This window comes from Gavia stellata, chromosome 32 (genome assembly GCF_030936135.1).
Source record: "Gavia stellata isolate bGavSte3 chromosome 32, bGavSte3.hap2, whole genome shotgun sequence".
NCBI classification, from domain to species: Eukaryota; Metazoa; Chordata; class Aves; order Gaviiformes; family Gaviidae; genus Gavia; species Gavia stellata.
This window is the reverse complement of record NC_082625.1, coordinates 2,699,149-2,725,184: the sequence shown is the minus strand read 5'-3', so window position 1 is coordinate 2,725,184 and position 26,036 is coordinate 2,699,149. Positions and strand designations below refer to the sequence as shown.

The following is a 26,036-nucleotide window of genomic DNA, read 5'->3' as shown; positions in this document are numbered from 1 at the left end:
CCTACCTAGGCCAAAGGGTAGAAAAATGAGGGCAGCAAAATTGCTCTTCTGGAGAAGGCAATTGTCAGGCGCCACTTTTCGTGGTACCTTTTTGCAGTCTCTGCCTTCCACCTGTGCAGCCCTAAATACGCTGGGTTCCTCCCAGTTGTTCCAAGCACCTCGTGATGCTTCCCAGCCCTGCACGGTGGCCCACCAGCACTCCCATCACGGCCTCCCAGGGCTCTGTTCCACCTTCCAGTCTCCCCCCCGCGCCCCAAGTGTTCTGCTGTCACCATTGCCATAAATGAAATCTAGTGGAAAAGCCTCAAGCCAGCACTGAGTGCAAACCGTACATAGTGGTGCCCTTGACAGGGAGGCTGAGATGCGGTGGAAGAGCTGGGGCAGAGGAGGGCTTTGCGAAACCATTACTCGTGGGTGAGATTCCAGGGCAATACCATGACCGACAGTGCACAAGTGCAGTCCTTGGCTAAAGAGGGGGGACTCCTATTTGTCTGCTGCTCCACTTTTCCAGGGCTCAAACCTCAAGAAAGGTTTTGAAAATACGCACATAGTTCAGAGGAGAATCACAACAAATATTAAGGGAAAATATGCTGTACTAAAAACTTAATGAGCCCCTTCAACTTCAGCGTATCAAAGAGATGGTTCACCTTTGGCTTGAAATCCCTGAATGGGAACCAACTCCATCCATGAAAGGTCTGATCAAAGAGGCTCCTTTATCAAACTAATTCATGATGTTACTTTAATCAAATAAAAGGCCTATGGGATTAAATCAGTCTCCCCAAATTAAGACATGCCTCTCCAAAAAAATGCCTGCATATTTCATTTTGTGTGGTTTTTTAGATCATTTTATCCACTTCCTTGAAAGCAGACTCGAAAAAGTACTAACTCAGAATCTGCAGTTTAAGTAAGTTAGCAAAAAAAAATGTATAGTCAACAGAACTATGGCAATTTGAGATGCAGGCAGGGAAATCCTGTGATAATGCTTGTCTCATTTAAATATGAAGTGGTTGCTCACAATGTTACTACTATTGTGATTTTGAAGAGTGGTGCTAAGAGGTCTCATTCTCAGCTCGTTTACCCTGCTGTTACTACCTTTGCTCTTGGTGCGGTCAGGCCTTTCTGCGAACAATCCCATGAGAAAGGAGCTTTTTATTTGTTTGTTTGAGTTCTGTAATGACTCAGAGTGCTCTAGCAGCCAGGTGACGTGGGCATCCTCACCACCCCATCCAGCTGCAGTGTGTCACCAGGGGTGCAGTTCATCCCCCAGCCCCAGCTCTGATGCTTCTATTAACATGGGGAATCTTGACTGCAGCCCCTTAAAAAGTTTCTCTTGATGTAAAAGCAACAAGAGAGATCAGCAGCAACACCTAGAAAAATCAACTTTGCCATACAAAAATGGCTGAGCCTGTGTTTACTTTGGCTGGAAGACAAATCACACATCATTTAGCTCTCCTCTACCCACAGCAGATTAACAAATACTTTCTAATCTCGCATTCTTCACATTTATACACCGGTGGCATCACTCCTGATCTATGCTGCCATAAGTGAGATCAGTGCCAGCGTCTTGGGTTTAGATATTTAAAATAAGCGTTGCATACAGCAAAAAAAAGCCAGAAAATGCCAGCACAACGATCGTGGACCAAGTGGAAGGTCACGGCAAAGTTGTACTCAGTTTGTGCAGAGCTAGCGACTCACAACGTAAATAAATTTTCACATTCGTCTCACCAGGTTTAGTATAGCTATAGTTCTTTAGCTTCGCCGCTTTACTTGAAAACAAAAAGAAACTAAAGGCAGTGAATTTATTATTTTGTGCACTTGGCTTTCATTCTCTCTACCCACTAAACGTTTCCTTTATGCATAGAAAAAACGCAGTTAGGTGACAGAGTCAGTACAGTGCTATAAACAAATGTCCTTCCAGCGCCTACTGGAAGACAGCATCCGACTGGAGCTTCTCAGTGAAGTGTACACGTACAGTTGTATATCCTAGAAACAAAATATTTTGTTGTAGCTGTTGCTGAAATCACAAGCACATAAACTGACACAGACATTCGGGGTGTGTTATCAAGGGAACATTCACATTCATTCTGAATTCATCAGAGTATATTTTCTTGGCTGACTCACAGCACCATATATACGTATTGTACACTTGCTAACATTTTATTAGAGGAAAAGAGTTTACATTGAAAGATTACACAAGTGTGACATTACATAGCTATGAGTCATACATCTTTGTGTACTTCGTTACCATGCATTCAGTGTATTGATTCTGCTCCAGTCACAGAAGTTTGGCTGCTCCTCCTGGCCATCCTGTGAACTTTTAGAATAAAAAGTATAGAAAGTTAAACAAGAGATATTCATTATTTTAAAACATGTGTAGCTATTGAAAAGGTCATTTACTCACCCTAGCAACCGTGCTTTCCTGAGATGGCTGCGTACAGCCACAAGCCTGGGACGGGCTCTGGTGAACATGCTCAAAATGCTTCTGAGACCCAGAGCCCATCAAAGGCCATCGCTCTTTCCCCTCACGGGGCACACAGCGCATGAAAGTGAGAGTTGTTCGCCTGCGCTCTTCTGATCTCCAGCTCACTTAGAAATCCTTTTAGAAGTGATTGCAAAGGAAATACGGAGGAGGTAAGGGGAAAGCATAGCTCTTTCTCTGAACAGGCTCTTAAAGAATCAGTCTCTCCTGTGATAGACCATCATTTTTCCTCCTTTAAGAATTGCCACTTTTGCTCTTTTGCTCTTGGATGACTGCCAAGCAGCCGTGATCCTCAAAAATGGGAGCCTGGGGCACGTTATCAAAAATTATTGGAGAATAGCTCCTTCAGACTGGGCATCTGAGCTAGAGGCCAAGGTAAGGGAGGAGAACAGTCTTCCCTTCTGAAAAATCCAGCCCAGGACCATAAATTGGCTACAACCAGAGGAGATCACAGAAGCTACTTGCATTATTTCTCTCATAATGTCATAGGGAAACGTTGATCTTGGCAATCTTTGTGCAGCAAATGGAAACTCTGCTAGAGACCTGAACTTCCATTAAACGCGTCTCCAACATTTTCCGCACATGGAGACTGTACAAGAGTGGCATTAAACACCTTTCTGTCAGTACTGAGATGGGTCCGTGAGACCCGAGGGTGACCGGCGCCAGCGGCCTCTGTCACCAGCTCACCAGCGCGCCTGCCCAAGTGGAGCCGAGCACCTGCCTCCCGCGCTGTGCTCGTTACCTCCCGCTCCCCCCCTTGTTTTCTGGGTCCGGTCCCATCACGTGTCCCAGGGATGAGACCAGGTTGTGGGGCAGTCGCTGTGAGGTGTGTGGGGTCAAACCCTTCATTCACGGTGTCTTCCTCAGCGTCTGTGGGGCAGGGACCCCTCAGTGTCCCCCATCCCGCAGCAGGACCCTCACAGTCTCTGTCGGAACTGGGATCCATCAGTGTCCCCTTGTGTCATGGATGGTCCCTTGGTGTTTCCAGGGCAGGGACCCCTCAGTGTCCCCCATCCCGCAGCAGGACCCTCACAGTCTCTGTTGGAACTGGGATCCATCAGTGTCCCCCATTCTGCAGCAGGACCCTCACAATCTCTGTCAGAACTCAGACCCATCAGTGTCCCCTCATGTCATGGATGGTCCCTTGGTGTTTCCAGGGCAGGGTCCCCTCAGTGTCCCCCATCCCGCAGCAGGACCCTCACAGTCTCTGTCGGAACTGGGATCCATCAGTGTCCCCTATCCCGCAGCAGAACCCTCACAGTCTCTGTCGGAACTGGGATCCATCAGTGTCCCCTTGTGTCATGGATGGTCCCTTGGCGTTTCCAGGGCAGGGTCCCCCCAGTGTCCCCCATCCCGCAGCAGGTCCCTCACGGTGTCTCTCAGCACACGGTCCCCTTATGTCAGGGAGGGTCCCTCAGTGTCCCCAGGGCTGGGACGCCCCCGTGGCCCCTCATGCCTCAGCGTCCCCAAGGGAGGCAGAGACCCCTCGGTGTCCCCTCAGCTCCCGAGGGTCCCTTGGCGTCCCCGGGGCAGAGACCCTTCAGCTTCCCCTCAGTGGCCGCAGGCAGCGGCCCGCGGCGGGGGTCACGGCTCCTCGGCCCCCCCCCCGGCCCGGCGGCGAGCCCCGCGCGGAGGGGAAGGCGGCGAGGGGGCCCGCCGGCCGTGCCGGGCCCGGCCCCGCTCCGCTCCGCCCCGCTCGGGCTGGGACCGCCGCCGCCGCGTCCTTTTATACCGGGGCTAAATTTAGGCTGCGCCCGAGCCGCTGCCTCCCGCCCGCCCCGTCCGGGACGCGTTTCCTCCGCTCCCTGCAATTGGCCTGAGGGCGCCCGCGCCCGCGTTATAAGGTGGGGAGGGCGGCTCGCCGCGCCGCGCCGTCCGCCGTCCCGCCCGGCCGCACCATGGCGCTGAGCGACACCATCCTGCCCTCCTTCGCCACCTTCGCCAGCCCCTGCCGCGAGAAAGCCCTCCACGAAGTGAGTCTCGCCCCCTCCCGCCGCCGCGCTGAGGCCGCCGCGGCTCATCGCACGGGTCGGCGGCGGTGCCGCGGCCCCGCTTCTCCCGAAATCAGTCCCCCCCCCACTTCAAACGCCACCTCTAACCTTCTCCTTTTTCTTTCCCCCGCAGAGGTGGAAGTGCGACCAGGAGGCCAAGACCCCCGCCGGCACCTGGGGCGGCCTCTCCCCGCGCAAAGAGGATGAAGATCTCAACAACGTGCTGGATTTTATCCTTTCCATGGGCAGCGACGGCTACGGCCAGGGCGCAGCCGGTGGGGACTATCCCCCAGCCCAAGGGGAGAGCGGCGGCTTTTACCAGACAAACCCGTCCCCGGGATGCTACAGTGCCCTGGAGCAGGGCAGCCCCCCGCCCTACAACGCCGGCATCGTGCCGGAGATGATCCGCTCCGAGATGGACTCCAACTACTGCCCTCCTGGCAATGTCCACGGGCGGTTCTTCGTGACACCCAGCTTCGGGGGCCCGCAGTTCGTTGAGAACATTAAGCCCGAGCCCGACATGGACAATTATGGACCGGTCCTGGGTCTGGTGCCCCAGGCTTGCCCGAAGATCAAGCAGGAGGGCAATGCGACCTGCATGATGGCCTATGAGCAGCCCCGGGTGGCCAGCTCCCCCCAGATCCCCGGGGCAGAGACGCCCCCGCTGAGCCCCGACGACCTCATGGTGACTGACTGCCACACGCAGATGATGTGCCCCTCGTCCGTGTCCTTCCAGCAAAGCTACCACCCAGCCTCCGGCTTCCACCACCCGCAGACCCATCTCCAGTACCAGAACACCTCCCAGTTTGGCCTTTTTGAGGACAGCCTGCCCTTACAACCCTCCGCTCCCAGAGGCATGCTCACCCCTCCGTCCTCCCCTCTGGAGCTGCTGGACTCCAAACCAAAAAGAGGACGTCGGTCCTGGCCGCGGAAGAGGACGGCCACTCACACGTGCACCTACGCGGGTTGCGGGAAGACCTACACCAAGAGTTCGCACCTGAAGGCCCACCTCAGGACGCACACAGGTAAACAGGGCTGGTTGCCTTCATCCGGCCATGCGCTGCTTGCCGGTTGTGATAGCCACCGGTATAAAAGAGTTTGCAGCCTGCGCTTAAACCACGTACTCTCTTAAAGTCCAGGAGTAGTCACGGTTGAGCTATGACAGCTGGTCAGATCTGTAATATCTAAGGGTTTTCCCATGCATACGTAGGTCGAAGCTTTTCTAAGGGCGTCCAACGCCCTCTCTCAAAAGATTTTTCTCTGCAGGTATAGGTTAGTAAAGGAATTGCTAGAGCAGTCTCGTTTGGCTTAAAAGCACTTGGATCTTGTTGTAGAAGGGCTTGGTAGCAAATAAAAGGACGCGCTGAGATAAACTCGGAAGGTTGCCTAGCATGTGATGCTGCCCGTACGTGGGAGTGCCGCGCTGAGTCACGCTCTCTCTGCTTTCTCCAACAGGTGAAAAGCCCTACCACTGCAACTGGGAAGGCTGCGGCTGGAAGTTCGCTCGCTCCGACGAACTCACCCGTCACTATCGCAAGCACACCGGCCACCGGCCCTTCCAGTGCCACCTCTGCGACAGGGCCTTCTCCAGGTCAGACCACCTGGCTTTGCACATGAAACGGCACATGTAGCCCTAGGGACTCGACCTGCCAACAGCGGACGTTATTTAACTGCTCAGGTGCAGAAGCGTTAAAAACTTGTAGCTGGTACTACGTAGGGAGGCACCGACGCTCTGGCGATGGAAGCTGAGGAGGATTTGACACAAGGAGGCTTAGCCAGTCATCTCCTGCAGAGAATCTGACTGTATCAGTGAACCTGCCCGGCCCGGTCAGGAGAATAGGGGTTATTTATGCAGCTTCTGTGAAGGGTAAACTCTGTAAGACTCCATACAGATTGTATAGAAGAAGCTGTAAATATGTTTTTTTCTGATTCTAACTGCCCAGTCCTAAGCTTTACAAGACAATGTTTGTATGGAAACTGCCTGAAGTTGACCCTAGAAGAGATTAAATGAATGTTACTGTAGCTAACGATGTTATTTTAGATCTCAGTTGAAGGCATGGCTAAGAGAACACTCCTATTGTTAGACTGTTTGTTTCACAGGTGCAATAATATTCTTGTTTGCCATGATCTACACTAGAAGTACAGGGCTTGATGTCTTGTAAGAAAATAACCTATTTTACTGTAATTTTTTTATATATTGTAAATAATTTTATACAATGAGAAATATTGTATATGTAAATAGAAGACAAATGGGTATTTTGCCTATTTCTGTTTTTATAAAAACGTAATTTTTCAATGTTTGAAAACATTTCATCTTTTTAATAAAATAAGTTTTTAATTGCTGTGGTTTTTATTCTCCTTTGAGATCTCCCTGGTACTTTTCCCCCTGATGGCTGGACCAACAACCACCTGATTATGTTTTAAATTATCAACGACTGTAAGCAGACGCTTAAAAAAATCTGAGCTATCGATTTTTCTAGAACAGATAACAGAGCACGTAAGTCATTCTCAGTGGTAAACAAGATACAATACAGGGTTTTATCAAAAAAATCAAATAGGAAAGTAGATCACATTCAAAATATACTTCCTAAAAATGGTTAAGTAAGCAACACTGTAATTTCAGTCTCATTTCTAGTTTATGCTAGACTATTTTAATAGCATCCTTAATGTTTTCCAGATGCAGTTACAGTTTTGCCAGCAGTGTGTGGGTTTTTACTATAAATTTAAACACTGCATTTTTGTAATTACGGAGGCTTATTTTAAGGCATTCTTGTACATAAATTATCCTTGCTCTCAAGAGCTCAGTGCAGAATTCTGATAGAACAGTAGTGGAATTTAAACATAAATTCACAACACAGCTTAAAAATACCTTCATAACTCATTCCCAAAAACTTAAATCCGCTTAATAATTTTGAATCCCACCTAGATTTCAGGAGTTGTTAAGAAAGATATTTGCTGTTGTGAAGGAGAATAAGTTAGCCAGGGGTCTGGATTCTGAAAACGAAGTTGAAATAAACCGGATACTGCAGTAGCTACAGCAGCGAATAGCTGCAACACGGCAAATGGAGCCCCCCAAAAGCTCTTCCGCAGTTGTAAATGAGGTCGTAAGTCCAAGCAGTGTATCATCTGTGCAATTACGCTGAAACTCTGATGAGGACCCTCTCTTTTTACAGCTACGGTTTAGTGGTGAGCCTTGATACCAGCAGAACAGAATCCCTGTTAATCTGGTATGCAGATTCAGCCTGATAACTGAAGCATTTTTTCCTTAACATCTGGATACTTGGAACTTGATTTTAATCAAGGTTGTGACATTTTTCTGACTTTACAAGTTAGAATACACAAGAATGAAATCAACAGGAATACATTTAAAGTAACTACAAATATAGCCATTCTTCTGTGAAAGCAAAGTCTGCAGTTGTTCATGTGGAACAGATGTATTTCGGGCTTCTAATCATTGACATGGAAGAATGAGTTCCACATTTCACTTTTATAGCTCTTTCAAAGTGAAATATAAAGGAGATTTAACATTTCTTCATTAAAACCAAAACTCATTTATTTGCTAGAAAAAAAATTGCACAATCTAATTCCAGAAAGTGAGGATGACTTAAAGATGTTCTAAAATTAGCACATTCATTGTTGCAACAGTTCTAGGTAGTTCCTTCTCTTTCCCCATAGCCGAAGATTTTCATATTTCAGCATGTCCTTCGGTGTTTATAACCTTAAGAAGACAATTTTTGAGATTAAGTCTTACCCTTACCTTTCCATAGTCACCTGGCTTTCCCTTGCTCTTTCTGAAGAACTGCACATGGTTTTAGTCATTCCCAGGTGATACAGTGCAATCTTAAAACTAGTCCCTCTTTTGTAACGTAATGAAAAGAAAGCGGCAGAGGTTTGACACCTCTCTGCAGTGGGTACGGCCACCCCTCGGTGCACAGCCCCGCGTCTGGCGCAGGACTCGTCGCCAGCCAGAGCTCGCCAGCAGTGGGGGAGAGCTTGGAAGCACCACGACATGCTTATCTGGCTCTGCTCGGCCCCAGCCACCTCTCTCGAGCTCTGCCAGGGGCTGACGCCGGGCTAGGTGGCCCTTGGGCTGGCCACTTCTGTATCCTCCCAAATTACAAGGGGGGAAGAGAGCTATAGCATATGAACGCTGCACAGTGCCTGCACGCAGAGATAAATGTTACTGTGTTCACCAACCCTTAAAAAAACCCACTTGTGCGGCTCCTCTGTAGCACCCACCGCAATGGGTGCTCCTCCTCCGGTACCTCCGCATGGGAACGTCCCAGTTTCCCTTTGCTCCAGTGGATAGTCTAGCTGTGAGGGTCATAACCTCTGCTGCCTCTGCCCCCGTTCGCTAGAAGGGCTTCAGATAAGACACTTGTTATCTGCATGATACCGTGTTACCAAACAACTTTCAAGTTGTGATGAACGGTGGAGATATGCTCTGCTGTGTGCTGTTCACGTCGTCCAAATGAGCAGGTTGTGTCCTCTGAGCCTTTAGATTTGTTGCAACTCAACCGAAAACAGGGCAAAGCCATCCTCTCACATATAAATATAAAAAGACCCATTAAAAATATATATAAATACAGGCCTCTGAAAGTGGGGAGGGATGGGGAGGGCAAAACACTAATAAAAGCTCATGACCAACTTTATTTTAATTGTTTAAGGGAGGGCGTATATGATAATTTCTGTGTGGTCTTCACAGGAAACTGCAGGTTCTTGAATCTCGAGATAGTCTTGTAGCAGAAAGACAGATGCTGATCTCATTCTCCTCACATTCTATTATGAGCAATTGTCAACTTTCTTTTTCTTTTTTTTTAATTACCTTAAGTTAGTACATCCAAAGATGTGTCAATGTGATTTCACCAACCTACCAAGCCTCCCCTTGCCAGCAGGAAATCACTAACGCTCTGCCACGGCTTCTAATAATAGCCCATCAGGTCATCATCTTTTAAGTAATTTTGTTCTAATGAACACGAAAGCCCCAGGATCCCAGGTGCCTCCCAGGGAGCGCGCAGCGAAGACCTGCCCCTTCGATCTGCAGCTGTCCTGGATTTGATTCTGACGCATTAGGGAAAGAAAAAAAAAGAAGTTGCAGATAAAACCTGATAGGAGGAAATGTAGAGTCCGTTGTAAACAAGATTTTCACACGTATTCTTATAAGGTACAACAGTGGTGGGCTCGCTATACTTGCAAGATGGATTGCCAGATTAGATAGAGCACCTTAAGTACAGAAACGAGCAAATCCTGCACAATGTTCCTAGTGAAAGTTTTAGCAAATGTTTCTGGATTCGAGACACCATCCAGAGGAGTTACTGTTTAAAGTCAGTTAATTCCACGCTGGGTTTCAGGGCGCTGTGTTTCACTACGCTGAAAACGGTTTTTCTCTCACCTGCTGACTTCAGAAGAGTCAGTTAAATCTGTACTACATGGGAAATCGTCTTCAGAAAACACCGTAACCCAGAGTCCGTTGCTGCTGAAACAGCACCCAGACCAGAACCGCGTCCTGCCGCAGTTGCAGCGGCGCAGCCGCCTTCCAGCTCTCCAGGGAGACACAGCGCCCTGCAAAGCAGCCCAGCACCACACCAGCACCCTGCGAGCAGGCGGGCAGGGCGCTTTCAAATCCATTTTTTAAACCCTAAAGTACAAGGCGGGACTCGAAACCCTCCGGCTTTTCTGGACGTTCATTTTAGATTTGCAGTTTTGCAGATGGTCGGGGCGGGGGGAGTTTGGCCATAGCTCACCTTGTGCAGGGATGGGGGATTTCAGCCTGTGCGAGTCGTTGGTTACTCGCAGCCGTTTAGAAACTGCCTGAAAACATTGGCTCGCTCTAAACTTTGGTCCTCCATCCACAAAAAGTGCCAAAAAAAGTTTGTCCATTCTTCAAATTATAGGATTGTGCGGTTCTGTGGTTTTCTGTGGTAGAAGCTCTGTGGTTTCTAAAGCTATTTTGTGCACCTATAACACAGAGTAGCTGTTAGGCTTGTCTTAAATGGAATTTTCGAAGCCAGAATCTCAAGCTCTAGCAATTTCTTTTGCTATATTTAAATAAAACAACTACAACAAAGTCATGCAGCCATCGCTATGGCAACTAGCAGTGTTGGGGGGAAACATAAAGAGGAAAACTCAATCCAAACCCCACGTGATTTAATAGGGAGAAAGCTATCCCCGTTGCTAACATCCGAAACGTACTTGGTGGCATCCACAAACCTTAAAATTCCTGCGTGTCCTTGAAGCAGCCGCCCTCAGCTGGGTCTGCAAGGGGTCCCACCTGCCCGGGACTCATCCTGCGTGCCAAGAGCGGAGGGGTTAGAGCTCCTGAAACCAGCTGGGACTGCGGCAACCCCTCTCTGCCACGACTGAAGACCCAGGCTTGGGCACGCATCCATTCAGAAACGTGCTTCCCATAGATTTGGAGGAGAAGGAATAGATTTACAAGCCAAACACCAGTAACCTAAAGCACGTAGCCAGACACAGTTCACAGGCCCTGGAGGTAACTGGCTCAACTTACTGATTCCCAGAGACTCCGTAAAGCTCTGCACTATTTGATCCCAAACAACCAATTCCCCATCTCTTCAGGCTGAGATCGGGAACAGCCTCTGCCACGAGACAGTACTCCAGACTCGAAGCGCACAGAGGAGGCAGGGATTTATCCTAAACTTCTTAGGCAGAAAATGTGTTTGATTTAATCTTTTGAGGTCTGACTTTTCAGCCACAATTATTTGATCTTATAATATTTTATGTAGACGCAAAAAATGAGTCATATGCACTGCTTTATATAATGAAGATGTATTAACTTTGACAAAACCACCTTTCCAAGCACAACGAGAGCAGGAGCAACAAAGTTTTCATTTACTCTGTAACCATAGATAGCGTTAGTTACCTGCCCATTTACCGGCTTCAATTATAATTCCTTTTAGCAAATCAAAAGTATTCCGCCCTTTGTAGTAGGCATAAATTCAGCAACACAGAAATTGCAGAACAACTTACCTATTACGGGTTTATAATTAGATACGGTATCCCTTTAAATCCCTTTTACTTTGGTTTCTTGCACTTCTTACAGCTCAGAGCATTCCTGGAGTTCTGACCTATCATTATGTCATCAGGAAACATCTGGAATATCACACTGGACATCCCCGGTGACATTTAATATATTAGGCAAGAAGCTACTGAGCCTGAGGCTTAAACACAAAACAAAACACACCAAAAAAATCCTTAAATGCCAACAACCACTTTTTTTTTTTTTTACGGCCATGGACGATGACAGCATAAGTGGGTTTTGATATGTTAATGATTTTATATTGCAAGCATTTGCAAAACAAGGGACATGGGATGCCTGGGCACCCTTCCTGCGGGCGCAAGGGATGGGCAGAGAGAGGACTGGGCTTTGTTCCTCTGCACAGTTCCCTGCTGAAAAGCTGTGATTGAGGACAACATTTATGAGAAGTTGAACAGCAGAAATATATCACGTTTGCAGCTGGCAAAGAGTGTTACGAGAATTTCAATAGGGAAGGCTATAGCATTTGTAAGAGATGCTGTATCAGCACCAATAAAAAGTTTTAATTGCGGTCATTACATTAAAAAAATGCTAACCAGACAGGAGGTAAAAGATGTTTAGAGTGACTAAATTGATAGTCACGTAGAGCAGACGGGAGATTCAGCAATTTCCTCCTGGCAACGCCTCCCTAAGAAAAATATGACTGCAATTTCAGTGGTAGGGACGGCAGTAAGGGCTCCAAGAGCTCCGACTTCCACAACACAAGCTGGGCTTGGGTCGTATTTAGGTACAGTCAACAACTGCTATATTTGTTTTTGAGGTTTAACAGCTGGGCTCATAGCTTGGAGCTCCTTTATGTTCGAGTTTCCACTTGCAAATGCTTCTCAAACAAGATGCCTACGCTTTTCTTCCCTTCCCAGTGAAGGGCCTCTTGGCCTCACCGCGATGCCTGGCACAGAGAGTCCTTTCGGATTAGGCATGGACAATGGAATTGGGCAGGTATTTGGGAAGGTGTTCGGATGAGTACGTTGTCAGACTCCATAAACTTCAGTGGGAGCAAAACACGGAGCTGTGGCCCACGTTTTTGTAAGCGAAGAGGAGCCTTACATGACAAGAGAAGTTGGGTAGGAAGTTGTGCCTGTCTGTGACACACTATAGTCAAATCCCGGCTTCAAAATGTCAACGTACTAAAAATATTGCTGGAGAGCAATTTCAAGAGAAACCTGCCTTGGCACTCTGTAGTTAACCATGCCAATGTGTGCAGAAGCAGAGTAAATAAAACAAACAGATGGGAGAACGATGAGTCAAAATGAATAATGTCGAATAGTATGATAGTGAGGTGTGTTTTTCCAGCAAGCAGAAAGGGTTTGTCTCTGGTGATCTCTCTAACCCCTCCCAGTATGAATTGCCTGGATGTTTAGCATTGCGGCACACAAATTGTTTTGGAAAGGGTGCGGCATTGGATTTTCTGACTGGTCTGTACAGACCAAACGTGGCTGGGACAAGGAAGAAGGGGAAGGACAGAAGGGAAAACAGTGCGCAGAATGCGCCAGCCAAAAGAAAAAAAGATCTCAACGCAGAGAATCAAGCAGTTGTTCAAAGCAAGATTCATAAATTTGACACAAAAGCTTGTGAAATCATGGACAAAAAAAAAGTAAAGAAAGATTGCCGAAGTCTCAGAGCTCCAAAAAGTAACTTTTCATTTATTATATTAAACAATAACATTTCTCTTATTATATTAAACAATAAACACATGAGATGGGTTAAAATTAAAATGCCTTTCAATTTGTTATGATATTTGAAAGATAAATATAACTACAATAATGTACATATTTGGAGATATTAGTCAAATTTAGGTCAACATTGCAGTTTCCACTTTGTGTTTCCACCTTGTTTAGGTCAGACTAAAGAACGTCGTATTAAAAGGGACACCAGAAGAGCACTCTATAATTGTAACAGCAGAAGGAACCATAGTCACTAGGAGTTTTCCTTTTAAAGTTAAACTTAAAGGGGAAGGCAGAAGTTGGAAAAATGAAAATCCCATTTTATAACAAATTAGCCTTTATTTATAAAACTTTCAAGTAAAAAGAGCAGTATACCAACTGATAAAACAGGTGCGTCAATGAATAATAGTTAACATATTTACTCTAAAAATAAATCTTCTATGATTCCACCATACTCCAAGCAAAATTCCTTTCTACAAAAAGTTGTTTGTAGTGAAGTCTATAGAGAGATGCAATGGTTGACACACCACAAAAACTTAGCTGTTCCACTGGTGTAGGAAGGTATTTGAACTAGATCATTATTAGCACAGATCGATTCACTTCAACAGAGTTCCAACTCTAAATGAGGATTAAACAGAAATTAAATTCCTGAGAGGGAAGAAAAAAATGCAGAAGGAGGGAGAAATCAAACTCTCACACGAGGGAAAGCAACACCTCTACTTGGACCAAAATTCCTTGGGCCTGGGTTCTACAGAATAAATACTCTTCTCAATGGAGAAACACTAAAGAAGAAATAGTAACCCCAAAAGGATTATAAGAAGAATCCAAGAAAAGTGCATTATCTTTGAGCATAAGATGACAAAATAATTTCTACAAAATTTCTGACAACAGATTTCACAAACAGGAATTAAAAAAAAAGGTTACACAGTCAGACACAGCTTGGAATTTCCTACACTTTGAGAGCTCGTTACATGAAACAAAATACAGTAAGGACTGATGATCCTCATAGGGCAGAGATTTCATAAGGAAAAATTTGCCAATATAAAAATATTTCATACAGCATTATTGTAGAAGTACTACTTTTATGAGCATCTGTTTTTATTGCAGAATGACTGGTATGTTTTACAACACGACTATTTGAATATAACTTAGGGAAACCACTCGAGGCAAATGTGAACATACTGGTCTATAAAGGATCATGTGGGTAATTCAATACCTGTGTCCTACACGCAAAGTTTGCATGCGTAGGTTCAACGTGAATAATTGTCCGTCTTTCCTGTTTTAACTGTTGTGCCTCGGTGCTGTGTGCAATTCACGGTTTTCCATGAGTCATTCCAGCAGTGACGATACTCTGTATAAAACACACATGTGCCACTATAAAAGCCTACTAAACTCTTTGTGATTGCTCAATGTACCACAGAGTCTAATAACTTATCCCAGTAGAAAGTAGAATCACCTCCATTCTTTCCTCAAAGCCAAGAATGCAATGGATAGTCATTCCTCCTGAAGTAAAGGCTTAGGTGGAAACAGAGGAAAAACAGAGCTGAAATCCAGATGACAATTATGTGCAACCTATATAACTGGAATGAAGCAAGAAAAACATGTTTTCCACCTTAGCGTGCGACTGTCTGGGGTGTATGTGTGTATGGGAATAGCTCCTTAAAAATAATTTTTAAAAAAGGGAAAAAAAGAGAGAGAGAGAAGTGAAACTACAAGCAAATGTAGGAGAAAAATCATTGCCTCGGCCTAGAGAAAGAAGAAAAGATGACATGACCATCACATGCAAGAAGATCAGAAATTGAGCCTGCATTTCAAAGACAGTTTAAAAACTCAAAAGAATGTGAAATCACATCCAGTGCAGATGATGCCTACTTTCTGCCAGGTTTCTCTCTTACACTTGGCACAGCCAGGGAACACAGTTTTTCATGCCAATGAAAGTAATCTTGAAACAAATTTATTAGAAGTAGTCATTTCTCCTTTTTTTTTTTTTCTTTCACCAGAACTTTGAAATTCTAAGAGCCATGATCTAATCTGCATTTCTGTAAAAATTCCATTTCTGTATCCATCACTGTTTAGAGAATACATACATCCACACAAGCTTTAATATATAGAATATATATGCATATTCTACATATTCATTGTATATATACATTTTATGTACAGCACAAGTAACTATATACTAGACATAGTATGTGGATGTATATAGTATATACACACACTATTATTACATTATACAATACACTATATATATATACACACACCTAGACACAAATAATATGGATCTCATAATGTACACTGTATATGCATTGTGTATACTCACATTTTATATATCTTGCATTGTACATATCTGCCCAAATAGCGATAGGCCTATTTGTGCTTTAAATTTCACTGTTCTGGAGGAAGAAGATGATCAATGTCTTGCGATAAAAGTTTTGTCGTAGAAGAACAAGTGCAGGTATCGTACAAAGCACTGAGTTACAAGCGTAAGGGAAGACGTGGGTAAGCTTCCTTTTTATACGGAAAACTGTATTAAACACAATGGGGAGAAATCACAGCTAAGTTTTCTTCTACTGCAGTGTCTAAAATTTTGACTCAAGAGTAAACCTAAGGCTACTAAATCTAACACACTGTGCATAGAGGACACGTTCTGTCCTTGTTCATTTGCTGGATCTTCTGTTACTGTCCAAGCAAATATGAAGAATGAGTCAATAAGGAAATAAGAAAATGAACAATTAGTTCTAACGCTATATGGAATGCTAGATTAATTCACACTTCTGGCTTCTTGCTGAACATCCTGAAAACACCGACTCATTGCCTTCGAAGCATTATAAATTACAGTATTTTAGAGCACTGACAAAGAAGCAGAAAGTCTTGTTATGGTACATAACTCAGAAAACGAATCAAGCTATTTAGCTCATCCACCCCGTCCCACTGGAGTGACATCATCCATGTAGTAGCCCAAAAGCGGTTTTCCTTTCTAATATGGCACTACATATGAATGGGGTTTTCTTGGAGCAGAAGAGACACCACGAAGACTCAGGCCCAAATGAAAATGAACAGGAGACTCTTACACATGGATACAATTTGTTTAACTTCACTGAGAATCCTGCAGCCATTCAATTTTGAAAATTGCTCTTTCATAGCAAAAGTTTTATCTCACATTAGCTACAGACAGACCCAAGTTTGCTCTCAGAGATTTCAAGCCCTGTACACCAACAGAAAAGAGGACTTGTTGACATTTTAGTATGCTTGATCATTTAATCTAACATATTTGTGAGAAAAATTACCACAATGGGAAGGGATTGCAAATCAGGTTCTGTAAAATTAGAAATATCTTCTACTGGATTCCAAAGAGGTCATTAAAAGACACTATATTAAAGATTGTTATATGGTTGTTTTTGATACTAGAATTCATCTTCTCCCCTTCTCAGAGGAATTAAAGATTCACGTTATCTGTAGTACCATTAGCAGGGAGACACAGAGCAAACGGAGTTGCGACTCCTAAAACTGCGTTTTGAGATATGGGGTTTCAGTTTTGTCATATGTATCGCTGCATATGTAAATGGATGGGTGCGCACGCGCGTGCGTGTATGCACATACACAGACACGCACTCACCCATATACCTACTCACAAAAGCCTGAGACAACAAATGCCACATCTTAGCTGCATTTCAGAGCCGAAAACGACTAAGACGATGAAAACGATCCAATCTGATTCTTATCTCTGTGTAAGGAAAGCATCCAGAATAAGGCAATTACAATGGAACGGGGAAAGATTGTTTTCATTCAGTGAACAGGCACTATCTTTGTATTATGAAAAATAGAAGTAAGGAAGCAAGGACATAAAAAATACAAATGCATTAAAGATGATGAAGGAATACCACATTTTCAAAAAAATAGAGAAAATGTTGTAACATAAGGGCTGCATCAGTAAAAACACAGACTGCGAAGCTTCGTATTCCTACAGAACCAAGGGTAGGAAAGCAGATATACTTTAAGGACATTTTAAAAGTTTTGTGCTAGATACCTAGTCTATTTAGACATAAAAGTCCAAGGCAAAGACAACTGAAGTTTTAGAATTCCTGTAATCAGAAAAGGCATTTTTAGTAAGTAAATAATTCACAGACTTATCATAAGGACTTATTTTATATATGACATGTAAAACACATTCTGTGTTATCCTTACCAGGTGGAAGTATTGCGTTCTACAGGTGTATATAAAACCTGTGCTACTTGGACTTACTACTGCAAGCCGTATTTTAAAGCCAATCCAGTCTACCAGTACTTCTATAACTTACGCATGAACATGTATTTGGCAAATAAAATCTGTTTCAACTTGGCCTTATTTCAGCTAAATTACGTTTGATCTGTAACCCCATAATATAAGATAGGTGGAATTCAAGAAACAGAGGTAAAGACTGTCTCACACAGTCAATTGGGTAACACAAACAATATGGTTTATGTTCTGGCGGTTGGAGCAAAAGAGGGTGAAATGACTTGTAGGGGTAAACACCGCTCAAGCTTACGAAGTTTTCCATTGCTAGATTTTACATGAAAGTAGCACTCAAACTGGTATCACAATCCTGCAATCATATCTGCTTATGAGGTAAAGCAAGATTTTGCCTAATGATTTAATTGCCAAATTATTTGTCCAATTTACTACGATTGAATTAATTCCCTCTTTTACAACATCACATACAATTATTAAAACTCAATGCAAACAAATATTTAAATTAGAACTACTACTCATTCATAGAGACTTCAAACTCATAGTATTTTATACAGTTCACTATGTTTGTATTCATCATATATAAATTGCCAGATTCTTTTGTAAAAGCCAAATCTCCTGGATAAAAAGGGAGAATCTAATAATGAATTTATGCTGAAGACTTTGACGCAGATGACATACTGATTAGCCTACCACGAATTATTAAATAAACGTAACAAGTGAAAGCTAATTCTATAAATATTACCTTTTTACGACATTTTCTTTGAAATTCATACTGCAGCCTCAAAAACCCAATGGAATTCAGGTAATAAAAAGCCAGATTCACAAGTTGCAGTTTACTATATGCAACATTGTCTGACGAATGAAGAAACTTTGCTTTCAGTATCTTAGGATCATACGTTAAATTTTTTACAAGCAGTAAATTTTATCTAGAACATATAATACAGCTTATACAGTGTTTCCTGCATATTATGCACTTGAAAAGCCACACAGAGCCCAGTTTGACATAACCAGCCAGTCTTGTTTAGAGTTGAAGGTGACTAGAATTATTTTCGCAACATAAACCAAGAATTTAGTATTTTTATAAAAGCCATGTTTAAAGGTTTCACTTGGACAGGGTGGAGCCAAAGAACCTCTATTTAAGAGTTTGGCATATCAGCCTTACTGAGTGCAATAGCCAACTCAAGGTCTTCTTGTTCTTGTCTCCGCAATCGAGCTAGTCTTTCTTGCTCTGCTTTTTCACTCTCACGCTTTGCCCATGCCAGCTGCTGTTCTTCATTTCCAAACTAAAAAATGAAAACGGAAAAGAAATTAATAAATTTACCAAAAAGCTGGAAGAAATTATGTGAAAAATACAACGAATGAGACTTATTAAATGTATGAATCAAGTATACCAAGCTGTCTTAGGGTAATTCTTCTGGATTAAGGTAAAAATTCACTCACTGATTTCCTCACTTCATCCTTTAATTTATTTCCTTAATTTCTTCCTCCTCCCACCAGGAAACTAACCCATCTGGGCTGCATGTCCCTGTATCCATGTCTCAGCTGTGTATGAAAAGGGCCAGGGGACTGGAGCCAAACAAAAACTCCACAAACACAAAAAAAGCAAGTTAGTGGTTTGGGAGCATAGCAACCTACAACCATTTTTAAGAATAGTAAATAGCTGGTAAAAACAAGAGTTATTTACTCTTGTGCAACTCCACTGCAGAGAGTTTTATTGCAGTATTTCCTGCTAAGGGTGAGGGGTTTTAATAATGAGACTGGAGACTGCCGATTTGTGGGAAGTTTCATCACCAAATCAAAAGTTACAAAAAGTGCTTCTGTTACTGTTCATAAAATAGGTGCCAAGTTTTTCCAGTAAGAAATAATGTAAGAGAATCCAATTGACTTCAGCAGAAAACACTAAGGAAATGTAACACATTGTAACATTCAGCTTCTAAGCCTAATTGAGCTTCCCAAAACATATTTAAGCACACTGCAGCAAAACTGTTCCAAAATTATATTCCAGTATTTACCATTGAAGCATGCAAAAGTTTGCTTGTTTGGACTTTTTGCACAAAATATTAAAATATTTTATTGAAATCATAACAATTTAAAATATAATCTGTTACTGTTTAATTTTAGCATTAGCTGAAGAGGATGATGTTAACAGAAGCGTTCACACAGCTGCATGCAAATGTCTGCATTATATCCCACTTCTAAAATTTGCTTTGTACTATCTTTTTCTGAATGTTCAGGAAAACATATTATTTGGGGTTTTTTGGGAAGAGAAAACAACACAGAATTTATAGTTTCCATTTCAGCTGAATGTATACTGCAAAAATTGCCCTGTGGTCCACAACACAGTAACTCTGAACTCAGCAAAATACGCCATTGCACTAGCTGATAGGGCTACACCTTCCCAGACAAGCTTAAAATACTGAATATTTAATATACGCCTAGAGGCATATGTACTACACGATGGCCCCCACCTCTGCCTTTTCCACTCTGCATTGTATCTGTAATTCGTATTTTAAATGCGCCTATTCGAATTTCTTTCAACCCAAGTCCAATTCCCATTTACTCCTAATTTAGTTAAATTACGCTTTGCATCTATGTGCTTCTGGATGCTCAAAATTCCTTATTTTATTTCTCTCAGTATGATTTTTCAGATGATTTGATGCAAAAAAAGAGGACTATTTAAAAATTACTTTTCTTCAAACAGTACCTCTGCTTTCACTCCTATCAAAATTTAGATGAGGACCTTTGCATTCAATGTTACTGAAATACAATAAAAGTGCCACACATTTTATGATATTTTACTTTTAAAATGAAGAAAACCTACTATCATTACTCATTTAAATAATGTCAGCCGTCAGGTAAGATTTACAAGCTCACTAAGATTTTAAATAGATGATTTTTTTCAAGATAGAGTAAAGACGGACTCAAATGGAAGTAGGACTTCACTTATTCCAAGAATTCAAAAAGATCATATAGCTGGGATGGAGAGTAACAGTTACTATTTTCAGAAATACAATAAGCTTTGGTCAAACCCTCTGGGGTGTCTTTTTTTTTTTTTTTTAATGTTGAGAAAAAAATGTTTTACTTATATAGCTTACATCTTAGGATAAGTCTTCCAAAGCTTATGAGAGTCCCAATTATGACTTGTCTGTGGTACACAAGTTATATTTTTGCGGTTAAATGTGCTGAGTAAAAAAAAAAAAAAAAAAGGAAAAATAGGCAAGTGATTCATTGGAAATAAATTTGGATGTGCCTTATTACAAATGGCTAGCATAAAGTAAAATTTTCAGGAGCATAATTCTGACCATTAGGTAGTGGAATACACAACAGTTCATTAATGCCACTGATTCTTGCACAGATTGCCTATAAAAAGGTAATGTAACTGAATTACAAGTCATTTAATACAGTAACTTTTTTTTTTGCATATGTTCAGGTTTCAAGAAGTCTATAAATATGTATCAGGTATCTGTCATTTCATTAAAAACCTCTCTTTTTTTTTTTAATTTTTCGGAAGTACAGTTAGACCCAAGGCATAAATGAGGAAAACAGCAGACTGCAGCAAAACTAATCAAATACACAAAAAGCTACACTGACTTGTGTTTACTAAATTACCAGTTTACATTAAGAGAAAAAAATTAGTTCAGCTCTGCTTCTTGAAAATTTAAAAGCTTTCTGTTGGCAGAAAGATTGCTTTTCTTGTTGTTCTGTAAACTGAAGCTGGAACCTAGAAATACCTCAAATATGAGCTACCAAAAGACTTTGTTTTGTTCCAAAGAGTTGTATTTAGTGCCAGTGGAAAAGTTAAAAATGCAATGAGAATATACTTAAACTCTGGGTGCATGAATTTGCCAGGATCTCTAAAAAAGCCAAATTTTCTAGAGTGCTACTAAAATCCAGTGAAGGTCCTCATGTTACTTCTTTGCAACAGTAAATAATTCCAATTAAAAATCAGGTTATTCGATTACTCAAACCTGAACGATTCTGTGATTCTGTTCTCAGATTCCATGGACTCAAACTGTTTGTCAAAACACCTTCTGTAAGTAAAATTGCTTTTAATTTCCATTATGAACTAAGTTTCCCAAACATTAGGCAAAGACAAGCACAATATTCCTGCTGATTACAAGGTAACTAGTACACTTAAGACTTCATACAGAAGGATTAGGGATTATCAAGTGTAGCAACGTAATTGTGTTATAGGCATGCAAAAAAGGACCCAACAAACTGAAAAGAACAGGGATCAAGTCTCTCTCTTTTCAGTCAAATTCAGTTAACACTTCTTTTTTTTCTTACAGCAGTAGAAAGCAATTCACAAAACCGATTAAAAAATTAATTTCATTGGATGAAATGCCACTTAGCAGTAATTGTAAGTGGCTACTGCTCAAGATCTCATTTTTCCTACTTTTTCCTTATCTTCTAAAGTTAATCTCATCTGCTGAAAACCTGACGGCACAGCAAATTTAACACTAGAGCACCCACTGGGATGGGGATCAGAGATTTTGGTTAATCATTTGATAACATCACGCAGTGTAAGACACACTCTTAACTTAAGAAATGCAGTCTGTAAGTAAGATGACAATAGCTGGGTAACAGTCATTCCATTCCAGTGTTTGTCTTTCATTGAAGGAAGAAATTAGATGTTGTTCAAGAAATTTCAGATAAAGCAAGTTTTGCGTCTTATTTTTATTAAGAATGTCACCAGTTTGTATACAATCACAGAATTTAACTGTGCAAATTCAACAGGCTAGTACTAACTGTGGTAAAGCATACATAGTATCTTGAACTTTGACGTCTTCAGTATCATAGATAAATTAAAGCACTGAGGCCAGCTAAAAGTATGCACAGATGACCTCAACTAACAATATCAAATAGGAAAGTGATACACATTTACTATTAACTAATAACTAGGGGAAAAAACATTAAAAATAAGCAACCTGAAAGATTCAGCTTAAAGATCTCCACTTGTTGAACACGGAACTGTGTCCATCACAGTTAAGTAACAGATTAAGTTGGCAATTTTACTGCATGGCAATGTGACAGAACAAAAACACATGAAAGGAGGAAGAAGCCTGAGGCTGTGGATGGAACAGATTTCTATCTACTCATGGAAGCAATAAGAACCACACTACTACTACTACATTTACAACGATTTCCAATTCAGTGACGTACCTGCCAGTGCTAAAAACAAAGCCAGGCTTCTAGAAACCCTGGTATTTTTTAATGAGTGGGTACTTGGGCTTTGCTTTCAAGCCTCCTGATACTGTCTTTTGGATGTTTCTATATTGGTTCTACAAAACAATTTTGTTTTCTTTGTCTAACAAGGGCTTTTCTACAATATCGGTAATTGGAACAAAATTCAACAGCTGAATTTTCAATCTCTGTCTCATATATGTATCTTTATGACCACATTCCATCGTATACAGCAAACATTGTGACAGGATTGTCAGAACTTTTTTCACAAACAATTACAAATACTTTACTGAATCTTTCCCTTTAGGGATTTGCTTCTCAGGATATGGCGAAATTGCTATATAAATGTTTTCAACAATTGTTTTTGAATCTGTACATCATTGGCTCCCAAAAATCAGTTTACAAAATAGCCTCCATGCAACAAAAACAATACACAGGTTCTGCTACAAAGAATTTGTGAGTAAAGGCACACTGTACTAAAATAATTTAAATGCAAATAAACCCTTTAAAATTTAGTATGAAACTTCTTTTTTATTGAAATAATGCCTTTTTATTACAGAAATATTAATACAAAAACAATGAGGACAGCATGAAGGTACTAGGAGACAGAAGCCAGTGAACAGTAGGTTTGCAGTTAAAACAAAAACCCAATAGATTGCTGCAAGCAGAGCAGAAAGTGGTTTGCTCAGAGACAATGAACTTAACTTACAGAGCTGAAGTCTGCAAACCCCAAGGAAGAGTCTTTAGAAGTTTTACTTGAAGAGGAGGGAGCAAATGGATCTTTTCCACTAAATGGGTCCCCAAACCCCTTTTTACTTTGAAACGGGTCACTGCTGTCAGCCCCAAATGGCTGGAATGGATCATGGGGCTTGGGAAAATCTGAAGGCCCAAGGTGGCTTACAGGAGTACTTTTACCTGGAAAGTTTAGGAAAAAAAACAAAAGGAGAAAAAGAGAAGTTACTTACCATGGACAATGCAAACCCCTTAAATAGGAAACTGTGCTGATACACTTTGGCATCATCCATTCTTCCTGGGGTGGTTTAAAATTTAACCAAATATAATGACACTCATTTCTCAATGCAAGTCATCTCCAACAGTTGTTTTATTTAAATGGATTTATTATCTTACTTATACATACTGCAATATTAATACCATCAAGATTTTAAGTTATAAAACCCAATATAAATACATTTGGTCAGAAGAATTTGACAAGTATGACTTTAGTTAATTTTCCAGGATTAGAGACATTCCGAGTTTAAGTTTGGGATTACATAAAAGACAAAATACTTAAAAAGATATATCACTAAAGATAAGTAATTAATCATGTTAAATAGAATTAAACAGTAACTTATCAGTGACTTTATAGAATGCATGCATTCTGGTTTTTCTCCTGGAACTGGTTTATCCTTCTACCACCACACGTACAAGGGAAAAGAGACTGATTAAGAAATCACCTCATTCTGGGGTGCTTGCTGGGCAACCCACCTTTTGTAGGTAACTGCTTGTTCTTATATTCCACTCAATAACAAATGAAACCACAGGAACTATTGTGTATGCTAATAATGACTGTATATTTTATTTGTTGCAATTAGAACCTCAATGGTTAATTTTTAATTCGCCTTGCAAAAAGTACTATTTAGTTAGGTCAAATAACTAAACAGATAAACGTGATTTTTTTTTCTCTTAATAAAAATAAAAATTGCTCCTGACAGGTACACAATCCAGCCTCCAGGGAAAATAATCCTTGGATGAACAATCCTGATTAAAATGTGTACTCGACAAATGATGAAGGAAAATCTAGAAACATTTTTAAAAGAAACAAATATTTACAACTTCCTGCATAATAACCTGAATTACATACATTATTTGCATTAATAAAGCTTTTTTTTTTCCAAACGTCCAATTCTTCGACCTATAATTTAATAGTAATCTTATAATTTACTCACATTGGGATACACATACCAGGAAAGCACAGAGAAATGGAGTCAAACCCCCAGATTTCAGAGTGTGTACTTGGCATGTCTAAGACATAGCCTGAGAGCTTTTCAGAAGGTACTTTGGTAGTTGCTCATGAACTTTATAATATTTGCTCAAATCTGTGGAAATCCTCATTTATCAAAGAGAAATAAAGATCAGCAAACTTGCACTAAATAACTAACCTATCCAGCAGCCTGCCTTCACCTGCCGTTAAATCACGGCTCAGCCTCTCCCATCCCAGGGGCCAGCCAGAAGTTCCCTTGCACTCAGCTTGCCAGACATACAGCCCTCTGCCATCAGCGGGCTCCGCGCCGTGCCGGCGGCACCTCCTTAATGATTGCCAGGGTGCAGGGGCCGATAGTCCTCACACTCATCCAGGCTCAGATTTACAGGGGAGCTGAAGGAATCACGCAGACTCTTATCTCATTAGTGCAGTGCTTATGGCAGACTCAGGCCTCGGATGAAATACAGTGACCACCTGCAGGCACTGCGCTTCAGGGAAAATGTGAAACAAGAAAGTCCACAGCGGAACAAGCAGACAGAAAGAGGCGTAGAAAACAAGATCCGTGCAGTAGGAGATATAACTGGATTTGTTTAGTCTTAAGAGTATTCAAGGGGAACCTGATCATAGTCCCATAGGCAAGTCTTCCATCAATAAAAAGGCTAATGGATTTAGATTTTACCAAGGGAGATTTATATTGGACAATCTTTAACATTCTGAAAACTTAAGAATACTCAAGACTGCCTTGGGAACTTGTTGCATTCCATCATCACGTCCATGAGGTTTGAGAAACTGTTTCTAGAAATCACACTGGTTTAGCTGCCTTGAAGCTGGAGGATAAACGAGATCTCTTAAAGTTCACTCCAGTACTATTTTTCATGGGTCGGTATGTGCTCCATCCTGGTTAACAGATGTGGCAAGGATATACGGATACCCGTATTAGCAACCACATGTGGGACTTCTAAAGACGGGCAGATCAGACCAGCGATTTGTCCTTCATGGAAGGAAGTGACAAAATATACAGGAAATACCAGCACCATTTGCTCTCCCCACGAGCATGGACCCTCCTTCACCTCAGTTTCAAACTGCCTTTCCTATCAACAGAGGCTGCGTTTTGTTCTCTGAAACGGACTGCTGCATTTACATCACGCTCAGCACCATGGCCTTTAGGAGATGGCACCCTCAGTCACAGCTATGCAGTCTTAGGGAACTAAGCAAATCTGCTAAGATATGAGTAACTCAGCATTTTGTATGTAATCCTCCAGATAAAAGGACAAATAATTTTAAATTTTTTTACCTGATTTTAAATTATTTTAAATTACAAAGAGAATTAAAGTATCTGCATTTCTAATTTAAGGCCCACGCAAAACAAGAGTCCTCTACACATTTCCCCCCCCCCCCTCTATTGCCAGTTACTAGCAAGCAAATGCCCCCGAGTATCCTTCACCCTGTA

General features: G+C 41.9%; 2 protein-coding genes across 2 annotated transcripts in view; one reads left to right on the top strand and one right to left on the bottom strand.

Moving 5' to 3' along the window:
- Nucleotides 1-4,368: 4,368 nt before the first annotated feature.
- On the top strand, nucleotides 4,369-6,810 carry KLF2 (KLF transcription factor 2). Its single transcript, XM_059831812.1, has 3 exons — nucleotides 4,369-4,452; nucleotides 4,604-5,495; nucleotides 5,926-6,810. The coding sequence occupies exons 1-3, from the start codon at nucleotides 4,378-4,380 to the stop codon at nucleotides 6,099-6,101; spliced, it is 1,143 nt and encodes a 380-aa protein (XP_059687795.1). The 5' UTR covers nucleotides 4,369-4,377; the 3' UTR covers nucleotides 6,102-6,810.
- An 11,544-nt stretch (nucleotides 6,811-18,354) lies between these two features.
- The window catches only part of EPS15L1 (epidermal growth factor receptor pathway substrate 15 like 1), a 40,983-nt gene continuing 33,301 nt past the window's right edge, over nucleotides 18,355-26,036 (bottom strand). Inside the window, exons 23-24 of the mRNA XM_059831707.1 lie at nucleotides 23,315-23,520; nucleotides 18,355-18,704 (exon numbers count right to left, since the gene is read on the bottom strand). Coding sequence (XP_059687690.1) covers nucleotides 18,558-18,704; nucleotides 23,315-23,520 — 353 coding nt within the window. The 3' untranslated portion in view covers nucleotides 18,355-18,557. The remainder of the gene's footprint in view (nucleotides 18,705-23,314; nucleotides 23,521-26,036) is intronic.